Source organism: Microcaecilia unicolor, chromosome 3, assembly GCF_901765095.1.
Source record: "Microcaecilia unicolor chromosome 3, aMicUni1.1, whole genome shotgun sequence".
NCBI lineage: Eukaryota > Metazoa > Chordata > Amphibia > Gymnophiona > Siphonopidae > Microcaecilia > Microcaecilia unicolor.
In genome coordinates, this window is record NC_044033.1 from 28,057,556 (window position 1) to 28,077,300 (window position 19,745).

The window sequence follows — 19,745 nt, forward strand, 5'->3', positions numbered from 1 at the left end:
GGAGGCGGGGATAGTGCTGGGCAGACTTATACGGTCTGTGCCAGAGCCGGTGGTGGGAGGCGGGACTGGTGGTTGGGAGGCGGGGATAGTGCTGGGCAGACTTATACGGTCTGTGCCAGAACCGGTGGTGGGAGGCGGGGCTGGTGGTTGGGAGGTGGGGATAGTGCTGGGCAGACTTATACGGTCTGTGCCAGAGCCGGTGGTGGGAGGCGGGACTGGTGGTTGGGAGGCGGGGATAGTGCTGGGCAGACTTATACGGTCTGTGCCAGAATCGGTGGTGGGAGGCGGGACTGGTGGTTGGGAGGCGGGGATGGTACTGGGCAGACTTATACGGTCTGTGCCCAGAAAAGGACAGGTACAAATCAAGGTAAGGTATACACAAAAAGTAGCACATGTGAGTTTATATTGTTGGGCAGACTGGATAGACTGTGCAGGTCTTTTTCTGCCATCATCTACTATGTTACTATGTTACTGGAAACACAGCAGATAGAATTTCTTTTATCTCGCTCCAAATGTAAGTATCTGGAGCAGGGAAATAAAGCATTAGGGGAATGAAGGTAGGAAAAGCTGTGGGAGAAGATGGTTTCCCTGTGGAATAGTATAAAGCGGTGGCTCCTTCAATAGTTCCCTTTTTGACCACATTATTAAACAGTATACAGGAGGAAGTGCCCTTTCCAAAAAGTATGTACAAAGCAAAAGTGGTAGTTCTGACCAAACCAGGCAAAGGTCCTACCTCATGTGCAAATTATTGACTGAGTGCACTATTAAATACAGACAGGAAAATCTTTGCTAGGATCTTGGTTTTGTAAAAGGCAGATTGTTAGGAGATAGTGTTAGATGAGCAATTAACCTGATTTCTTTAATACAAAAACACAAAACGAAAAGGAATTTGATCATGTTCAGTGGGGTTTCTTATTTCAAGTCGTGTAAATGATGGCATTGGGAGGACAATTTGGAAAATTGGGGAGGGGAGTTAGACAGGGATGTACCATATCCCCACTTCTATTTGCTTTAGCGATTGAGCCTCTTGCACAGGAGATCTGAGGTAATTCTTTGATTGAGCTAATAGTGGATGGGCAGGATTGCTGCTATTAAGATAATGATAGTTCCACACTTTTTGTTCCTGTTTACACATCTTCCGATCCGGTTACCCCGACATCTCTTTAAAAGATGGGAAAAGATGTTACGGGATTTTATATGGAATGGGCATAGACCAAAGATTAGTTTGCGTAATTAATGCTTTCCCGAAAAGAAGGTGGGGTGGGCCTTCCCAATTTGTGGTTATATTACATCATGAGGCACCAGATGATTTGAGGGTGTCACTCGAGTGTACATAGTTTACCTCATACTGTATTTATGAGTATGCAAAGAGGAACTTTTCAGAGAGAGAGGGAAAGAGCAGCAAACGGGAACTTCCCATGTCTTCTTAGATGTTTTATGCACACATTGGCAGGGGATGCAGGACTTGTTGGAATTCGGGGGTCTTTTTCATCCATATATAGTTTACTTAAGAATTACATGCCTCTTAATACAGGTTATTTAACCCCAGCAAGGCAACACTTGGAGTAGATCGGTTAACACTACTGTAAGGAATTGTGCCCTCAAAGAATTTTCCCGATGCTTGCATACCTTCAGGATCTGCTAGATATGCAAATTCCATTTTTCCAATACTTTCAATTGAGATATCTTTATCAGAGGTACATTCTCAACTGTTACGACAACCAAAAAAGTTAGAAATCATTCTATTTAAATCTACAGGATGTAAAGGACTTCTTTCCCAAATTTATAAAATCTTAATATAATATCCCATTACAGAAAAATCACATGAAAGTGGTTTGGAAAGATGGTTGGGGTACACCTTGGACTCAACAGACTGGAATCATATTTATTAATACGCTCGTAAGTGCTCTAAAATTATCAATTACCAGCAACTACAATTTCTAATTCCTCTTACTTTCTTACTCATCTATATGTTACAACTTTGCCTTACCCTTCACTACCAATTATAATGTTCTAGTACATATTGTGTTGTCATTGCAAGTAGTATACCATGCCATACTTTGTATTGTTACTTGAATATTTTTACTGCTCTAAGTGCCTCCTGCTCATGTTTGATCTATTCTTACTGTACACCGCCTTGAGTGAATTCCTTCAAAAAGGGGGTAAAGAAATCCTAATAAATAAATAAATGATAGTATTATGACTAAATTGGTATCCCTCTAAGCTCAAAAATATTAAGAATGCATCCCAGAAAGCACTGTCCTGTTGGAGGGGGTGCGGGGCAGAAGGTACATTTGAGCACTTATGGTGGGAGTGTCTAATAAGTAAAGCCTTTTGGCGGGAAGTGTGGTCCACAATTTGCCTTAGTTGCATGTGTCCATGGAAGTTGGGACCTGAGATGTGTTTGCTGGGAAGAATCCAGGGGTTTAAAGCAAGCTCTTCAAATGAACAACTAGTGATGCTTCTCCTACTGACTGCTAAAATGACACTTGCTCATACATGGAGAGATTCAGTGGGCCCCACTCTGCACAAATGGAAAACCATATGTGCAGAAATAAAAAAATATGAGAAAATGGCTTCTGCTTTGAGGGGACAGAAGCAGCAGTGGGAGCAAACCTGGTCTCAGGTCAATTTTTGCTGCTGATTTTCTCTCTCTTCAGTACTCGTAACGTTTTATCTACTGATGCTTGCAAATTTGGACATTGATTTTGTTGTTTGCAGAGTAGGAAGGTTTTGGGTATTACTCTGTATATTAATTTGGGAATGGAGTGGGAGACTTCTGTTTCTCCATTCCTGTTTCAATACACATATTTTTCCCCCAATGTTTTATTTCATCCCATTTCCTCTCGTTTCAACTATTCTTGAATCTCTTGTGGTGACTTAATATATGGCTTACCCTGCAGGGCTTTCCACATGTTTAGTATTTTTATTATTTTACTATTTTTAGTTGCTTTAATGGTTTTGCTTTTATGGGATATGGGGAGGGGGAGGTTCCAGTTTGGTTGGTTACAGTGTAAAGAGAAAGTTTATGATGCTCTGTTATGGAAATAATTACTGAAAAAGGTGTATATGTAACAGATATGGAATTTATGTTTTCACACGATTTTGTATATTTATGCCACCTTTCATTCTACTACTACTACTACTTAACATTTCTAGAGCGCTACTAGGGTTACGCAGCGCTGTACAAATTAACGAATAAGGACGGTCCCTGCTCAGAAGAGCTTAAATCTAAAGGACAAAATGTCAAGTTGGGGTATATGAGATTTCCTGAGAAGAGATGTAGTGATTAGGTGCCGAAGGCGACATTGAAGAGGTGGGCTTTGAGCAATGATTTGAAGATGGGTAGGGAGGGGGCCCGGTGTATGGGCTCAGGGAGTTTGTTCCAAGCATGGGGAGAGGCGAGGCAGAAGGGGCGAAGCCTAGAGTTGGCGTTGGTGGAGAAGGGTACTGAAAGGAGGGATTTGTCTTGAGAGCGGAGGTTACGGGTAGGGACGTAAGGGGAGATGAGGGTAGAGAGGTAAGGAGGGGCTGCAGATCGAGTGCATTTGTAGGTGAGTAGGAGAAGCTTGAACTGTATTCGGTATCTGATCGGAAGCCAGTGAAGTGACTTGCGGAGAGGGGTGATATGAGTATATCGGTTAAGACGGAAGATAAGACGTGCGGCAGAGTTCTGAATGGACTGAAGGGGGGATAGGTGGCTAAGTGGGAGGCCGGTGAGGAGTAGGTTGCAGTAGTCAAGGCGAGAGGTAATGAGAGAGTGGATGAGAGTTCGGGTGGTGTGCTCGGAGAGGAAGGGGCAAATATTGCTAATGTTATAGAGGAAGAAGCGACAGGTCTTGGCTATCTGCTGGATATGCGCAGAGAAGGAGAGGGAGGAGTCGAAGATGACACCGAGGTTGCGGGCAGATGAGACGGGGACGATGAGGGTGTTATCAACTGAGATAGAGAGTGAAGGGAGAGGAGAAGTGGGTTTGGGTGGGAAAACAATAAGTTCAGTCTTGGCCATGTTCAGTTTCAGGTGGCGGTTGGACATCCAGGCAGCAATGTCGGATAAGCAGGCCGATACCTTGGCCTGGGTTTCCGCAGTGATTTCTGGTGTGGAGAGATAAAGCTGGGTGTCGTCAGCATAAAGATGATAGTGGAAACCATGAGAAGAGATCAGGGAGCCTAAGGAAGAGGTGTAGATTGAAAAAAGAAGGGGCCCAAGGACAGATCCCTGAGGAACTCCAACAGAGAGCGGGATAGGAGAGGAGGACGAACCATGAGAGTGTACTCTGAAGGTACGATGGGAGAGATAAGAGGAGAACAAGGAGAGGACAGAGCCCTGGAACCCAAAGGAGGACAGTGTGTCAAGAAGTAGGTTGTGATTGACAGTGTCAAAAGCGGCGGATAGGTCGAGGAGGATGAGGATGGAGTAGTGACCTTTGGATTTGGCGAGGAACAGGTCATTGCAGACCTTAGATAGTGCCGTTTCTGTCAAGTGTAGGGGGCGAAAGCCGGATTGAAGCGGATCGAGGATGGCATGAGTGGAGAGAAAATCAATGCAGCGGCTGTGGATGGCGCGTTCAAGTATCTTGGAGAGGAAGGGTAGGAGGGAAATGGGGCGGTAGTTGGAGGGACAGGTAGGGTCAAGTGATGGTTTTTTGAGGAGTGGTGTGACCACAGCATGCTTGAAGGTGTCCGGGACAGTTGCAGTGGAGAGAGAGAGGTTGAGGATATGACAGATGGTGGGGGTGATAGTAGGAGTGATGGTGATAAGTAGGTTGGTGGGGATGGGGTCTGAGGAACAGGTGGTGGATTTCGAGATGGAGAGGAGATGGGCGATTTCCTCTTCGGTGATAGCAGGAAAAGAGGAGAAGGAGGCCTGGGTAGGTTGGTTGAGAGAGTGGGTTATAGGATGAAGAGGAGGAGAAGATTTGGTGGTGAATTCGAGGTTGATCTTCTGGACCTTGTCACGGAAGTAGTCGGCCAGAGATTGAGGAGAGAGTGGGGGGGGGGGGGGGGGTGGGAGCGGAGGGCACTTTGAGGAGGGAGTTGAGGGTGGCGAAGAGACGACGTGGGTTAGAGCTGAGGGAATTAGTCAGTTGGGTGTAATAGTCCTGTTTAGCGAGGAATAGGGAGGATTGGAAGGATGATAGCATGAATTTGAAGTGAATGAAGTCAGTATGGGCGCGAGATTTCCTCCAGAGGCGTTCAGCCGAGCGGGCGCAGGAGCAAAGGTAACGGGTGCAAGGGGTCAGCCAGGGCTGGGGATTGGTACGCCTTGTGGGACGGGAGATGGACGGTGCAAGGGTGTCTAGGGCAGAGGAGAGAGTGGCATTGTAAGTGGAGACAGCTATGTCGACAGATTTGGAGGACAAGATGGAAGGGAGGAGATCAGAGATACAAGAGGATAAGGTGGGGGGGTCAACAGCCTGGAGATTTTTGGACGTAGTAGTTAGTGTTGGGCGAGATTGAGGGGGAGGGTGCTGAAGTGTGAATGTGATTAGGTGATGGTCAGAGATAGGAAGAGCTGAAACGGAGAAATTGGAGGGTGAGCAAGTAGAAGAGAGGACGAGATCAAGACAGTGGCCAGATTTGTGAGTAGGGGTGGTGGGGCTCAGTTGGAGGTTGAAGGAGGAGGTAAGAGTGAGGAACTGAGAAACATACGAGTCGGATGGGTTATCAGTGTGAATGTTGAAGTCACCAAGAATGAGGATTCTCAATAAACATTGATTAAAAAAAAAAGTGCGTGACGTCGACCAGCGCCACCCAGTCTAGAATTTGCCAAATGAGAGCTTTGTAAGACATGAGAAACACTTCACTGCACATGCACAAGTGCCTTCTCGCCTGTCGCAAGAACCCGGTCTCCACAATTTAATACTACAACAAAAAATAAAGTGAAAAACTACGAAGGAGACAACTCCAAGGGGAGGTGGGAGGGATTGTGAGAATATAAAGCCTGCAATCCTCGGAGAATACCTGCTACAGGTAAGTACCTGAGCTTTCTCCGAGGACAAGCAGGCTTATAATTCTCACAAGTAGGGAATCCCTAGCATCCAAGCTCACCAAAAACACTGGTCAACTGGGCCTCACAACTGCAAGGACATAACACAGATAACACTGAAACTATATACAATCAGAATGAGAGTGCAGCCTGGAACAGAATAAAATGGGCCTAGGAGGGTGGAGTTGGAGTCTAGACCACAAACAGATTTTCCAACACTGTCTGCCCGACCAACTGTTACATCGGGTATCCTGCTCAAGGCAGCAGTGTGATGTGAAATGTGTGGACTGTAGAAATGTCACAACCTTGCAAATTTCTTCAATGAAGGCTGACCTCAAGTGAGCTACCAATGCAACCATTGCATGACCAACCAGGGCCAGCCAAGCCTGGGTATAAATGAAGGAAATGCAATCTGCCAGCCAATTAGAAATGGTGCATTTCCTGATGGCAACCCCCATTTTGTTGGGATCAAAAGAAACAAAAAGCTGGTGGGGTGGGGTGAGGGTGGGATACTAAATGTATTAAAAAATTACAAAACCTTTGAAGTTTATTGAGGTTAGATTATGGTTGTCACAGATGTAGACAAGGAGTGTGCTGGTTGTTCCTGTGTTAATGTATCATATATGCATTAGTACACCACTCTTTTTGTAACTGACGCAACTCTGTTTTGTATTTTTGTTTAATAAAGATTTCATGCAAATAAAAATAAAAAAAAAGAAACAAAAAGCTGGGCGGACTTATGGGGCCTTGTCTGTTCCATGTAGTAGGCCAATGCTCTCTTGTAATCCAAGGTGTGCAAGCTGCTTTCGCCAGGATGCACATGAGGTCAGGGAATACAGGCAAGACAATCGACTGGTTCAGATGGAGCTCAGACACCACTTTCGGCAGGAACTTAGGGTGAGTGCGGAGGACTCCACTACTAAGGCCTGGAGCTCAATGACTCTACGAGCTGAAGTAACGGCCACGAAAAAAATGACCTTCCAGAGACTGGAGGTTGGGATGAAGAAGGGATCCCTCGTTCTGCGTGATGAGAGTCGTAAAGCACTCCAATCTCCACGGTTCTTCTAAAGATAACTCCAGAAGTAGAGGGAACCATATCTGCCTCAGTAAGTACGATGCAATCAGAATCATGGTTCTGTGATCTTGTTTGAGTTTCAACAAAGTCTTTCCCACTAGAGGTATGGGAGGATATGCATACAGAAGATCTGTCCCCTAATTGAGGAGGAAGGCTTCTGATGCTAGTCTGTATGCTAGTCTGATGCTAGTCTGGAACAGAACTGAGGAACCTTGTGGTTGAGCTGAGTGGCAAAAAGATTCACCAAAGGGGTGCCCTACGCTTGGAAGTTCTTGTGGGCAATGGCCATATTGAGAGGCCAGTCTGTTGGCCAGTGTATTGCCTCATGACACATGTTGGTGTAATACATTGCAACCTGATTGTCTGTTTTGATGAAAACAATTTGGTGAGATAACTGATCTCTGAAAGCCTTTAGAGCATTCTAGATCACCCTGAGCTCCAGGAGATATGACAAAGTGATCTACTACCCTCTCTGTAAAAAAAAGTATTTCCTGACGTTACTTCTAAGGCTATCTCCCTGCAACCTCGATTCATGTCCTCTAGTTCTACCCAGTGGCGTAGCCAAGGGTGGGCTGGGGTGGGCCCAGGCCCACCCACTTTAGGTTCAGGCCCACTAAGTAGCAGCACACCTATAATGTTGCTGGCAGGGACCCCAAGCCCCACCAGCCAAAAACTCCCAACAACTGTTTGCTGCCGGTGAAAATCTGCTATTTAAAAGGTATATGGGGGAGAGGGGATGTTTGAAAGACCATATGGCATGCAGGCGAGAGAAGGAGAAACCAAATCACTTGTAGGACAAGGCGGAGTTCTGCCCACCCACCTTGGGTCCAGGCCCACCCAAACTTGGGTGTCTGGCTACGCCCCTAGTTCTACCACCCCTACATCTCTGGAAGAGATTTGTTTTAATATTAATACCTGTCAAATACTTAAATGTCTATATCATTATCTCTTTCTCTCCTTTATTTATTTATCACATTTATAGCCCACATTTCCCCACTTAGTTGCAGGCTCAATGTGGCTTACATAATACCGTAGAGGCAGGCTCCAGTTCGGTAAAATACAAATACACAAAACAGTAGTAAACCTATAAATAACATGAGTATAAGGCAACAAAGATATGATAAAAAGTCCAATACGGTCCTATAGTTTTGCTGTATCACAGGAAGTAGAAAATTTAGCTGGGTCTGAGGGGTAGGCCTTCTTAAACAAGGTGGTTTTCAGTGACTTCTTGAAGTTAAGATGGTTATGAATTGATTTCACGGTTTTAGGCAGTGCGTTTCACAGTTGTGTACTTATGTAAGAGAAGCTGAATGCATAAGTTGATTTGTATCTAAGACCATTGCAGTCTGGATAATGTAAATTTAAGTAAGTTCGGGATAGACTGGTACTGTTTCTGGGTGGCAGATTTATTAGGTTCAACATTTATCCAGGAACTACGCCATAAATAATCCTGTGGATAAGAGTGCAAACCTTGAAGGCAATGCGTTCTTTGATGAGAAGCCAATGCAATTTTTCACGAAGGGGTTTGGCACGTTCAAATTTTGATTTTCCGAAGATCAGTCTAGCTGCTGTATTCTGGGCGGTCTGAAGTTTCTTAATTAGTTGTTCTTTACAACCTGCATAGATTCCATTGCAGTAATCTAAATGGTTTAATACCATTGATTGTATTAGGTTGCGAAATACATCTCGCGGGAAGAAAGGTTTTATAGGTTTAAGTTTCCACATTGAATGGAACATTTTCTTTGTGGTGGAATTTACTTGACTTTCAAGTGTCAGGTTCCGATCAATTATGACGCCGAGTAGTTTTAGGCTATCCGAAATAGGGAGGGTGTGGTTTGGGATGTTTAAAGGTTGTAGGTTTAAACTTATTGTGTTGAGATGAAAGGATGAAAGCAATGAGTCTTTTCAGTGTTTAGTTTCAATTGGAATGAGTTTGCCCATGCGTCCATTGTGTTCAGACCGATCTTGATTGTATTGGTGATTTCTGTCAGGTCGTGTCTGAAAGGTATATAAATTGTAACATCATCAGCATAGATAAGTATCTAGTATCTCGCTCTTCTTTCATGCACAGAAGTATTCCATCCCTTATACTGTATCATTCCCTTGCATTTTTGCAGCCCAAATGCATGATCTTAATTTTTTTAGTATTAAAATTTTAGCTTCCAAATTCTAGACCATTTTTCAGTAGATCTCTCCTCATATGATCTACACTTTCCAGGGTGTCTATTCTATTGCAGACTTTTGTATAATCTACACAAAGGCAGACTTTACCCAACAGCCCTTTGGGAACAGCATTTAAAGGACCAATCCTTGTGGTAAACCACTGGTAAAATGCCATTATCCTGAGAGTGAACTCAATTTGCCACTGCCCTCTGGACCCTCTACTCAATTTTAGACCCGGGCACTTTAGGGCCAAAACCAAGGGAAATCAGTTTATTTATGTGGCACCGTGTCAAGGCTTTGTTAAAATCCAAGTACACCACATCTAGCATTAATCCTCAAAGAAAAATCAAATCATATTCATCCACCAAGACCCACCTTTATTAAAAAAAACTAGGCTGCCTCAGATCCTGCAATCCAGTGGATTCCAGAAGCTGCACTATTCTCTATTTTAGCAGCAATTCCATTAATTATTCACCACAGGGATTAGATTAACCAGCCTGTGGTTCCCAACCTCCTCCTTACTTCCGCTTTTGTAGAGAGTGACCACATCCACCTTTCTTTAGTTTTTCGGTACCACTCTTGCCTCTAAAACAGCATTGAAAGGGTGCGATAGTGGAGCTACCAGAACTTCCCCATGTTTCTTCAATACCCTCGGATGTATTCTATCCATCCCCATTAGCTGAGTTAGTCCCTGACAAACACAGTCTTCTGAAATCATTCAAGTCACAAGAGAAGAGCATTTGTGTATACAAATGCTGATGCCCAATACATAAAAACATAAGACAAAGTCAATGTTCAACACACTCTACGGATTTGACAAACTTAACATGTTGTATTTGATTTCCCAAACTGCATACACAGTTTTACTCACAATCAGCTGCTCACAGGAGTAAAAGGTACAAATGTGTACAGGGACTTTATGGGGGTGATTTTATTAAGGTTTATCTGCTGGTAAAGTCAGTTTTATAGAAATGTCCTGCAGTATATTCATACCACATCGTGTTTGGGTGGAGTTACGATGTACATTTTATAAAACATATAAATACACGGATACATTTGCACCTGCTTTGTATATATTGCTAGTGATTTTTCTGGCTTTCATATAAATTATCTCTGGCCTCATCCCTCAATTATGTGACATCAGGTAATTAGCATTTTCTGTTTAGAGTTATATTATAATTAGAATATTCCAAATTCTGGCTGGTATGACACATGCTACTGGATTCTTTTTAAATTTGATCTGGCAGTTTCTTCCTGTTCTCTGGGTTTTTGGTGCAATCAGTTGGCCTGTTGGGAGTACAGTGCAATAAGCCTTCACTGGCAATGACCCAGAGATCTTCCTTTATTTTATATCCCTCCTCAACTTACTTAGCCCAGTCATCAGACCCATAACTAGGTGCTACTTCATTTTAAGCACGTGCCAAAAGAGGGAGAGCTGCAAACTCTTCTAAGGAAAGTATAGCTTAAAAGTGAAAGCACCCCAAAGGTCTAGAAGAGACACCCATTGACCTAAAGGAAAATGGAAATAGAGGCGAATCGTGCATGCAAGTCCCAGGATTTCTTTTGAAGGACAGCCCTTGGTCTAACTCCTATGCCACTCCTAGGAAAACTATTAACAAGTAGGCATCATGGGATGTGAGGAGCATATCTTATAATTAATAACTACAAAATCTATTTCAGAAGTGTACTGGGCTTCCAGGGAACATACCAGAGGTCCTGGGCAGTGTACCAATGCAGCTCTTTAAACAGAACCACAGTTTTATTTCCCATGACTTTTCAACAGAGATTTTATTCTAGATAAATACAAACATTTTAAAAAATAACGGAAACCTTAAAAAGTTAGATTTCCATAGTTTCTTACAAGAATACTCAACCTCCACACCTTCTTAGCAAAAAAAAAAAAAAAAATAGCCATTAGTCTAGGAGCATCCGCAATTTGTGCCAGAAGCTATGATCTTCAAACTCAATCCAAACAGCAATGCTAATAAAACCTAGCAGCAAAAATGTGAAAAGCACTGAGCTGTGCAAATGTAAATGACAAGCTTGCCAAGCCATTAAAACTAATGGCCTGCACTGTCCAAGCATCTCTGGTTGAATTCAAATGCAAATTTGTATGCAAAATGTTCAAGCACTTTGCAGGACATGATATACCATTAATATCCAGTCACATTTTCATTCTAGTGGCAGATACTTCTATTACATAGCAGGAATGTGCAATGAGGGGAACCAGCAGCTTACCTTCCAGTTTACCATGCTTCCCAAGAACCTTCAACAGCCTCAAGTACTTGGTGGTGTCTAAAGTAAAAGATGAATCTTTACGGGCGCTAAAAAAATTAAACAATGAGAGTGATTACACTGGGAGGCTGAATGCTGGCAATGTCTTGCTTTTGAGATTTAACAAAGTATTCAGGGCAACAAATATACACAATTATTAAAGCTCAAACATTTAAAAAAAAAAAAAAAAGGCTGAAAGGATAATGGGCCATACTCTTTAAACAGTTTAGAAGTCAAACTCAACAGTTTCATAGGTATTCTTCCAACTTCTAATTAGCACACATCGGCAGGTAAACTTTAAAATTCTGTGCTGTTTAACCTCGTTTTTAGTGCATGCAACTTGTCTGGATATGAATCCCCTTTTTAAGGCCCTCTCTAGTTTCATACATCACAAGCACAATTTAAAAAAGCAAGCATTCTTGATATAAGAATACTTGATCCACAATCATACATCTAAACATCTAAACAGACAATAAATGAAAAGTGGAACCATAACTTTAGAAAGGAAACCACTGAAAAACTGGTATAAGACAACATCTCATCAAAACGGCAAACAAATACCAAGAATGAACTAAGAATTCCTGATCAGCAATCCTCTGATTGGCTTTCAACCCCTCACTACCTCTCTACCCTCATCTCCCCTTATACTACTACTATTTAGCATTTCTATAGCGCTACAAGGCATACGCAGCGCTGCCTTATGTTCCCACCCGAAACCTCCGTTCACAGGACAAATCCCTCCTCTCAGTACCCTTCTCCACCACTGCCAACTCCAGGCTCTGCCCATTCTGCCTCGCCTCACCCTATGCCTGGAACAACCTTCCTGAGCCCTTACGTCAAGCCCCCTCCCTGCCCATCTTCAAGTCTCTGCTTAAAGCCTACCTCTTCAATGCTGCCTCTTCAAGGCACCTAACTCTTACCTTCAGGATATCCAGACTGCCCCAATTTGACTGCCCCTATCGAATTTACTCACTTATCCTTTAGATTGTAAGCTCTTTGAGCAGGGCCTGTCCTTTTATGTTAAATTGTACAGCGCTGCGTAACCCTAGTAGCACTTTAGAAATGTTAAGTAGTAGTAGTAGTAATCAGGTCTGCATAAAAGGGATATCATGCAAACTAGTAAAGTCTACAAGGTCTCTGTTTATCTTGTAACTGGGTGTACTCACAGCTCTTGTTTCAAATTCAGAGCCTCTTCAGGATTATCGTGTCGACAACACAGATTTATTAGAACTGCGTAGCCACCAACGCCCATGTCTGCCTCATATTTGGCTTTCACCTCGAGGGCTTTTTGCATATCCTAAAATAAGGAAGACATCAGAATGCAGCACACCCTGGAATAAAGAACACTAGGAAGGTCCAGAGGGCTACAATCACATTCAACTCCCTTTAGTGTTTCAGTTCATACGCTCGCTAGAAAACAAATAAGTCTTCTGGTGCACTGGTACTTTGTGTCACTTTCAGTTTGAAAATACTCTTTGCCAGGGCCGTGCCTAGGGTCTCCGGCGCCCCCCTGCAGTTGCCCCCCCCCCCTGAAAACGATTGCTACACTACCCGCCCTCTTCTCCCCAGATCCTTTTCCTTCTTTTTTTTTTTTTGTTTAAATTTACCTCTGTCCGGCGGCAGCGTAGCGTTAGTGAGAAGGCGGCGGTGCTCCCCCGCCCCGACGTGTCAGTCTTCCCTTTGCTCAGTGTCCCGCCTTCTTCTGATGTCATTTCTGATCTCAGAAGAAGGCGGAACTGAGCGAAGGGAAGACTGACACATCGGGGCGGGGGAGCACCGCCTCCTCACTAACGCTACGCTGCCGCTGGACAGAGGTAAATTTAAACAAAAAAAAAAAGGGAAAAGGATCTGGGGAGAAGAGGGCGAGGTAAGCATGGTGCGGCGGGGCACCCCCCAGAGGATGGCGCCCTCCTGCCATGCTTACCTCACTTACCGTGTTGGCACGGCCCTGCTCTTTGCTCCATTACAAACAAAAAAAGGCTGCAGTTTCAAATTCAAACACAATATGAACTATGGCACCAATGGCTAGATTCAGTAAATGGTGCTCAAAAATCAGCACCAAAAAAACTGGTGCTCAATGCTATTCTGTAACAGGCACTCAAAGAAGCGACCATTAAATAATAGGATAGAGAGCCGTTTTCAGTACCAGGACTTACGCCTGATGAAACCAGGTGTAATTTCCGATGCCCACTTTGGGCGCACATCCCTGGTTTTTCTCTAACACTGCAATCAAATTTTAGGAACATCTTTGACCTACCCATGCACCTCTCATGGTCACGCCCTCTTTTGTGTTGCACACTATGGGATTTGGGCGCACATTGTTATAGAACAATGTAAATTAATGCCAATTAGCAACCAATTATTGGCTAACTGGCTCCTTAGCCAATTTAATTGGGTGCACATCTTTGGTCGGCATCATATATAGAATCTGGGGGCAAAAGCCTATATATTGGATAAACAGCTTAAGAGTCAAGAAGGTACATGGACTGAGGTGAACCTCCACCATTCCTTGCTCCTAACAGAATGGAGTTTTAGTGAAAACAGGTAATGGAAGTTTAATTTATTTAATAAAAACAAAGGCCAACAATGAAGCAGAAATTAATAAAGGCATTATCTTCCATTCAAAAAAGACTCAACACAATCTATACCGCGAGAAGCTCGGTAATTACTTAAGCCTTCCCAACTTCATACTGAGTGAGTGAACTGGAAAAAACACCTTTATGGGCGTCCCTAAGAATGTTTATTTGATCGTTCCTTTTTTGGCACTCCAGTTTATATTCATCTTTAATTTTTCTGGCATATGATGCCTTATGAACTTGGAAGTATATACATACAAAAACAACCACAAACAGAAAGTTCCTTTCTAATTTGTGCACTAAAGAAGTCACAGACAATGTAGCTAATGAATTTACAGCACTCTTAAGTATATCATGACGTAATCTTGTGCAATTATAGGCCTCTAATACCAAGGGTATGACAAAATCCATATTGACAGAAGTCTAGCGAGATCCCACAAATTGCAGACGCTCAAAACTGGATGCATGCTACACTTGGATACCTGTTGAATGATCCTAAGAGCCTCTCTATCTTGAGAGAGGGGAAAAAACACACACACACACACAAAAAAAACTTCCCTCCAACAGCAAAATGGAATTTCAAATTCTACATTAATAAGCTAGTTAACATTTGACTTGCATGTATCAGCTGCTTGGCAATCTAGATATAAGAGACCTGAGCCATGGCTTGAAAGGACATTTGGCATGTATGACAAACCTATGACAGCTGTGACTATCACTCACTTTGCAGATTATTTTGTAAACAAAATTCTGCAAACCCCAAAACATGCCATTCAAGGTCCAACCAAAATTAATTTACCCTCCGGATTTAATTGCTCTTTTTTCTCTTTTCACTTCTTTGATTTTTTTTATGCGTCAGAACTTAAAAACCACAGGAGCTGTCCTTGCCCTTGCTACAGAATCTGATTTCCATGCCAGTGACATAATGCTAAGCAGGGTCAGCACATCTGGCTGCACATGAGCTGACATATTACCTCTTCTGCACACAGTTCCATAATGAGATGCTTCAGGATGTCACCAATAGGTTTGTTTTCAGCTTTCAATTCCTCCAGCTTTCTCTCCAAATCACTTGATTTAATTCTAATGGCCTAAAGAGGGGTGGTGGGGGTGAGGGACAAAGGGAAAGGAGGAAAGGCAGCAGGGAGAGAAAAAAAAAATCAAGGAAAAAAGGTCAGAAAATTCCAGGAAGAGAAGCATCCTAAAACAATCATATCTTCTTTCAACAGTGGGAGCAAGCGAGTAGTGCCAATTCCAGATCACTTCTGACATGGTTAAGGGGAAAAAAAACAAAAAAGCTATTGGTCACATAAGAATGGGAAAGAAAACCTTTGAAGTGTCAACTTCAACACAGAGCAAGCCTAATGCATTTTTTTTTTCTCAGAGGGATAATTTTTATGACACTGGTTGTCTAGTTCTCTCTCTCAAATGCAACACATAAGGGAGAAAATTCTATATATATGGCGCCTTAAAATTCAGCTTCATAAAACCACACTGTTAGCGTTATTCTATAAACTATGCCTAAAGTTAGGCACAGTTTATAGAACACACTCACGTGCCATTTTTGCAACTAAATTTTAGGCGCACCCATTTAGGCCATCTAAAACCAGGCCTAAATACCAGTGCCTCAATTAGGCACAGATCGGGTGTATTCTATAATGGTGCACATAGCTTTTTGAAACACCCAAAACCTGCCCATTCCATACCCATGGCCATGCCCCCTTTTCGACTGTGGACATTAGAATTTACACACACCACATTATAGAATACACCTCGAAAGTTGAACGCATAAATTCTAAATAAAGCCATTTAGTGTTGCTAATTGGCTGTTAAGTACCAATTATCGGTGCTGACTGGCTTGTTAATCAATTAAGTTGTGCGCGTAATTTGGCCGTGTGACCAAATTAGCGCACACAACTTAAGGTGTCATATATAGAATCTGGGGGGAGATGCATGGGCCACAACCAACAGAAAATTACTGACGTTTGGTCCTATGGGAAGAAACCAGCACTAGCAGATAAAGCATGACCCTACACTGCGTAAGGGGAAAAACACATCTCTTCCTAAGGCAACAAGAATTTGGCACATTGTCTATGGATCAAAATCTTGAAAAGAAACACAACACTTACACAAAGCCGACTTCTCTACTTACTCTGGCAACGTCACTAGAAAGCAAACTTTGCTCGTCATCCACTAGAACAATCACATCCTAAAAGTAATCATACAGAATAAAAGTTGAAAATACACTCTGAAAAAGACAAGAGAGGTGAGGGGGGGGGGGGGGGGGGGGGGAAGGAAAGTAGGCCAACAAATCAACTCATCAGTATCTTGGATCTACTAATGCTTCTGGAATCTTCACTCAGGTAAAAGCTGTATGCTTTATTATTTCACTAGACTTTGAGCCCGTAAAAACGGGCTATTATAGGAAGGGGGGGGGGGTTGAAAGGGCCGCCCCCACCGCCAAGTTTGCCGCTGCCCCTCCCCCTCCGAGTTCGCGCCCCCCCACCGAGCCGTCACCACCCACCTTCCACCCGGCCGGGCCCTCGCTCCGCTATTGAAACAGCGAGGGTCCGGGAACGCAGCACTGAGCTCTGCTGAGCTGCCGACGTCGGCCTTCGTTCTTCTTCTCTGCCTGTCCCGCCCTCGTGTGACGTAACGTCGTCGAGGGCGGGACAGAGGCAGAGAAGAAGAAGGAAGGGTGATGTAGGCAGCTCAGCAGAGCTCAGTGCTGCGTTCCCGGACCCTCGCTGTTTCAATAGCGGAGCGAGGGCCCGACCGGGTAGAAGGTGGGTGGCGGCGGCGACTCGGGTGGGGGGAGCGTTAGACGGCGGTGTCCCTCCCTCAGCAATGCGCAGTACAGACCCTCTGTGTTCCGCCCCCCCGTCATCACGTATTGACATGGGGGCGGGGCAGAGAAGGTCTCTACTGCGCATTTGCGAATGAGTACGGTCACTCGCCGTTTATATGTTTGATGTTTATTGCACTTCATTTTTTTTTTCTTGAATGTAGATATCAGGGGCGTAGCCAGACCTCGCGATGGGAGGGGGCCAGTGCCCGAGGTGGGGGGGCACATTTTGGTCTGTGCCCCGCCTTGCCACCGCTCCCCCCTCCTCCGCCACCTTGCCACTCCTCCAATTGCTAACTGCAAGCTGCAGCTAATATCTTGGCTGGCAGGGCCAGCAGAAGCCTTCTCCAGCGTTGGTCTCCGGTGCCGCAGCGTTGCCTGCCCTGCTCTCTCTTCCCCCTCACGTCCTGCACGCTCCTTTTAGTGAAACTGAGCAGTTTCACTAAAAGGAGCAGGCGGGACGTTTAGGGGAAGAGAGAGCAGGGCAGGCAACTTGGTGCTGCCACAGACCGGCAATGGACAAGGCTTCAGTTGGCGGGGCTTGGGGACTCCCGTTAGCAAAACCAGGGGCCCGGAGGAAATTTTTTGGTAGATATCACCTTAAAATAAATTATTCTTTTATTTTTTGTGTATTTAGCCTACTGTACCGCTTACGCCTAGAATGGGTTACAAAAGTTACATACATCATAAAAATGTACAATAAAATAATTAATGTAAATCAAATAAACAGAAAATAAACAGAAAAAATATAAAACAGTATAATCATCTCATCAACTTTAACCCACATCCAACAAGCAGAAAAGTTACAGTACTCTTATGAAATTCTAATAATCTGCCTAAAAAATAAACAGAGAAATGTTGATACTCTTACAAACGTGTACTGAAAACCTCTCTCTTTAACAAGACCTACCATGAAAACCCATAACTAACTAAACCACAACATCTATCCACCTTTATCAGTTTGTATCTTTCTATAATTGCCTGACCAATCCCTCTTGTTCTCCTTGATTTCTTTGTAACACCAACTGTATTCTTTACCCTGGTATGGTGACGCCATATCAGTTCTTTGTAAGCCACATTGAGCCTGCAAATAGGTGGGAAAATGTGGGATACAAGTGCAATAAATAAAATAAAATAAATAGGGTATCAGTTAAAACTTAAAACCAGAAAAACACAGCTAGAACACCCACTGGCTTGTCTTGTATCCTCCACTCAGTTATTGTGCTCTCATAAGCCCCTCTATTTAGTTAGCAAATGAATACGGAACAGAAGCTCTCTATCTAAGCAACCATGCTGCAGGAGGACAATAAACCAGTAACAATAAGTTTACATTTCTAACTGTACAAAACTAAAGGACAATTCTATAACTGGGCACTTGGTATGAAGCCTACTATATAAACGGAAGTAGGTACTTAAATTCCTTTACAGAATACTAGCGTAACCACCAAAATAGACACCCATAAGGTACAGAGCTGGTGCGAATGCACCTAAATGTGGGAGATACGTGTGTAGTTTACAATATTCTATAAATTAGACATATAAGTGCCAGTCCTGTCCATGCTCCACCCATGTGTACACTTACCTAAAAAATAAGTGCAACTTAGATACACGTGTATTTACAGAATAACACATAGGCAGATTTTTGGCATGAATGTGCACATGTGCACAAATGTATAGGTATACTACTATTCTAATTAAATACATGAGTAATTGCGCATAACCATGGAGTGTGTACTTCACAGAATTACCCTGTAAATGTAGGGCGCCGATGCACAAAAGTCCTCAAAACAACTGCTCACTATTTCCACCTTGGTAAAAGTTACTGAGGTAGAAATATATCACATGCAAATGAGCTGCTCGCAAAAACAGCGAACAACTCAGTACAGAAAAATCCAGTGCATGCGTACAGCAGCTACCCGCTAAGCAGCACATGCACAGAACAGCTAAACGACCTCCAGTGTTACACATTCCCTCTCTCCTTAAAGAAACAGACGAGTGATGTGTGTGTGCATGAAATCAGTGTGTAATCAGGGCACATCGGCAGCTTATTTTTAGTTTTGACAACATGGGGGGGAAGGAATCCAGAAAAGAGAGGGAGAAATGATTTTTTTTTTTTATAAAGGAAAAATATAAAAATTCAGTTGGGCTTATGTCTTTCTTGGAATCCAACTGCAATGTTTGTAGTTCAACACAGAAGGATGGGAGGGGGTGCAGCAGAGAAAGAAAGAGCTAAAATCTTTTTTCGCTTTCACCTTGCACAAAGTTTGACAACTTCAGTGAAAAGCCAAGCCACAAAAAAGGGAGGCTCCCAACCAGTTTACTCACAGCCCAGAGGAGGGTAGCCTCAGGACTTGCACTATAGTTGAGCAGTTATTCAGGACACTTTTTTTATTTTAATTTGCATGTGGCACAGAATCCAACATGTAAAGCCTGTTGGCAGGCCAAGGTCAACACCAGCGTGCACGTTTAATCCTAGAATGTTCAATGCATACATACGAGTTTGGCTCCAGCTGCAACTTTAGCAGCTCACTGGGTGTGCAAGACAAGAGCTGCATGATTAATGAGGCCATTAAACATTTTCAAAATCCTAACTACATTTTCTGAAAACTGTGTTGGATATATTTGGGAAGGAAGACAAATCTAGATTTAAATTAAGTTCAAGCAAGGCTACTAGGTGGATGAAGTCTGAAAGATCTGCTGCCTCTTGCCTTAAAGCGCTCTGGCTCCATTTTGTTTAAGATGGCACAGCGCTGCGTTGTCTAATTGAGAAAACTAATAGAATCAAGAGTTGCTGCTGCAGAGCTCATAACATTCGTTTTCTGGAAT

At 43.4% G+C, this 19,745-nt stretch overlaps 1 protein-coding gene across 2 annotated transcripts in view; it reads right to left on the bottom strand.

The window, feature by feature from the left end:
* The window catches only part of LRPPRC (leucine rich pentatricopeptide repeat containing), a 346,459-nt gene that overhangs the window by 188,177 nt on the left and 138,537 nt on the right, over positions 1 to 19,745 (bottom strand). For both annotated transcript variants that reach the window (XM_030195798.1, XM_030195797.1), the window contains exons 19-22: positions 16,227 to 16,283; positions 15,052 to 15,165; positions 12,668 to 12,798; positions 11,466 to 11,551 (exon numbers count right to left, since the gene is read on the bottom strand). In XM_030195798.1, coding sequence (XP_030051658.1) covers positions 11,466 to 11,551; positions 12,668 to 12,798; positions 15,052 to 15,165; positions 16,227 to 16,283 — 388 coding nt within the window. The remainder of the gene's footprint in view (positions 1 to 11,465; positions 11,552 to 12,667; positions 12,799 to 15,051; positions 15,166 to 16,226; positions 16,284 to 19,745) is intronic.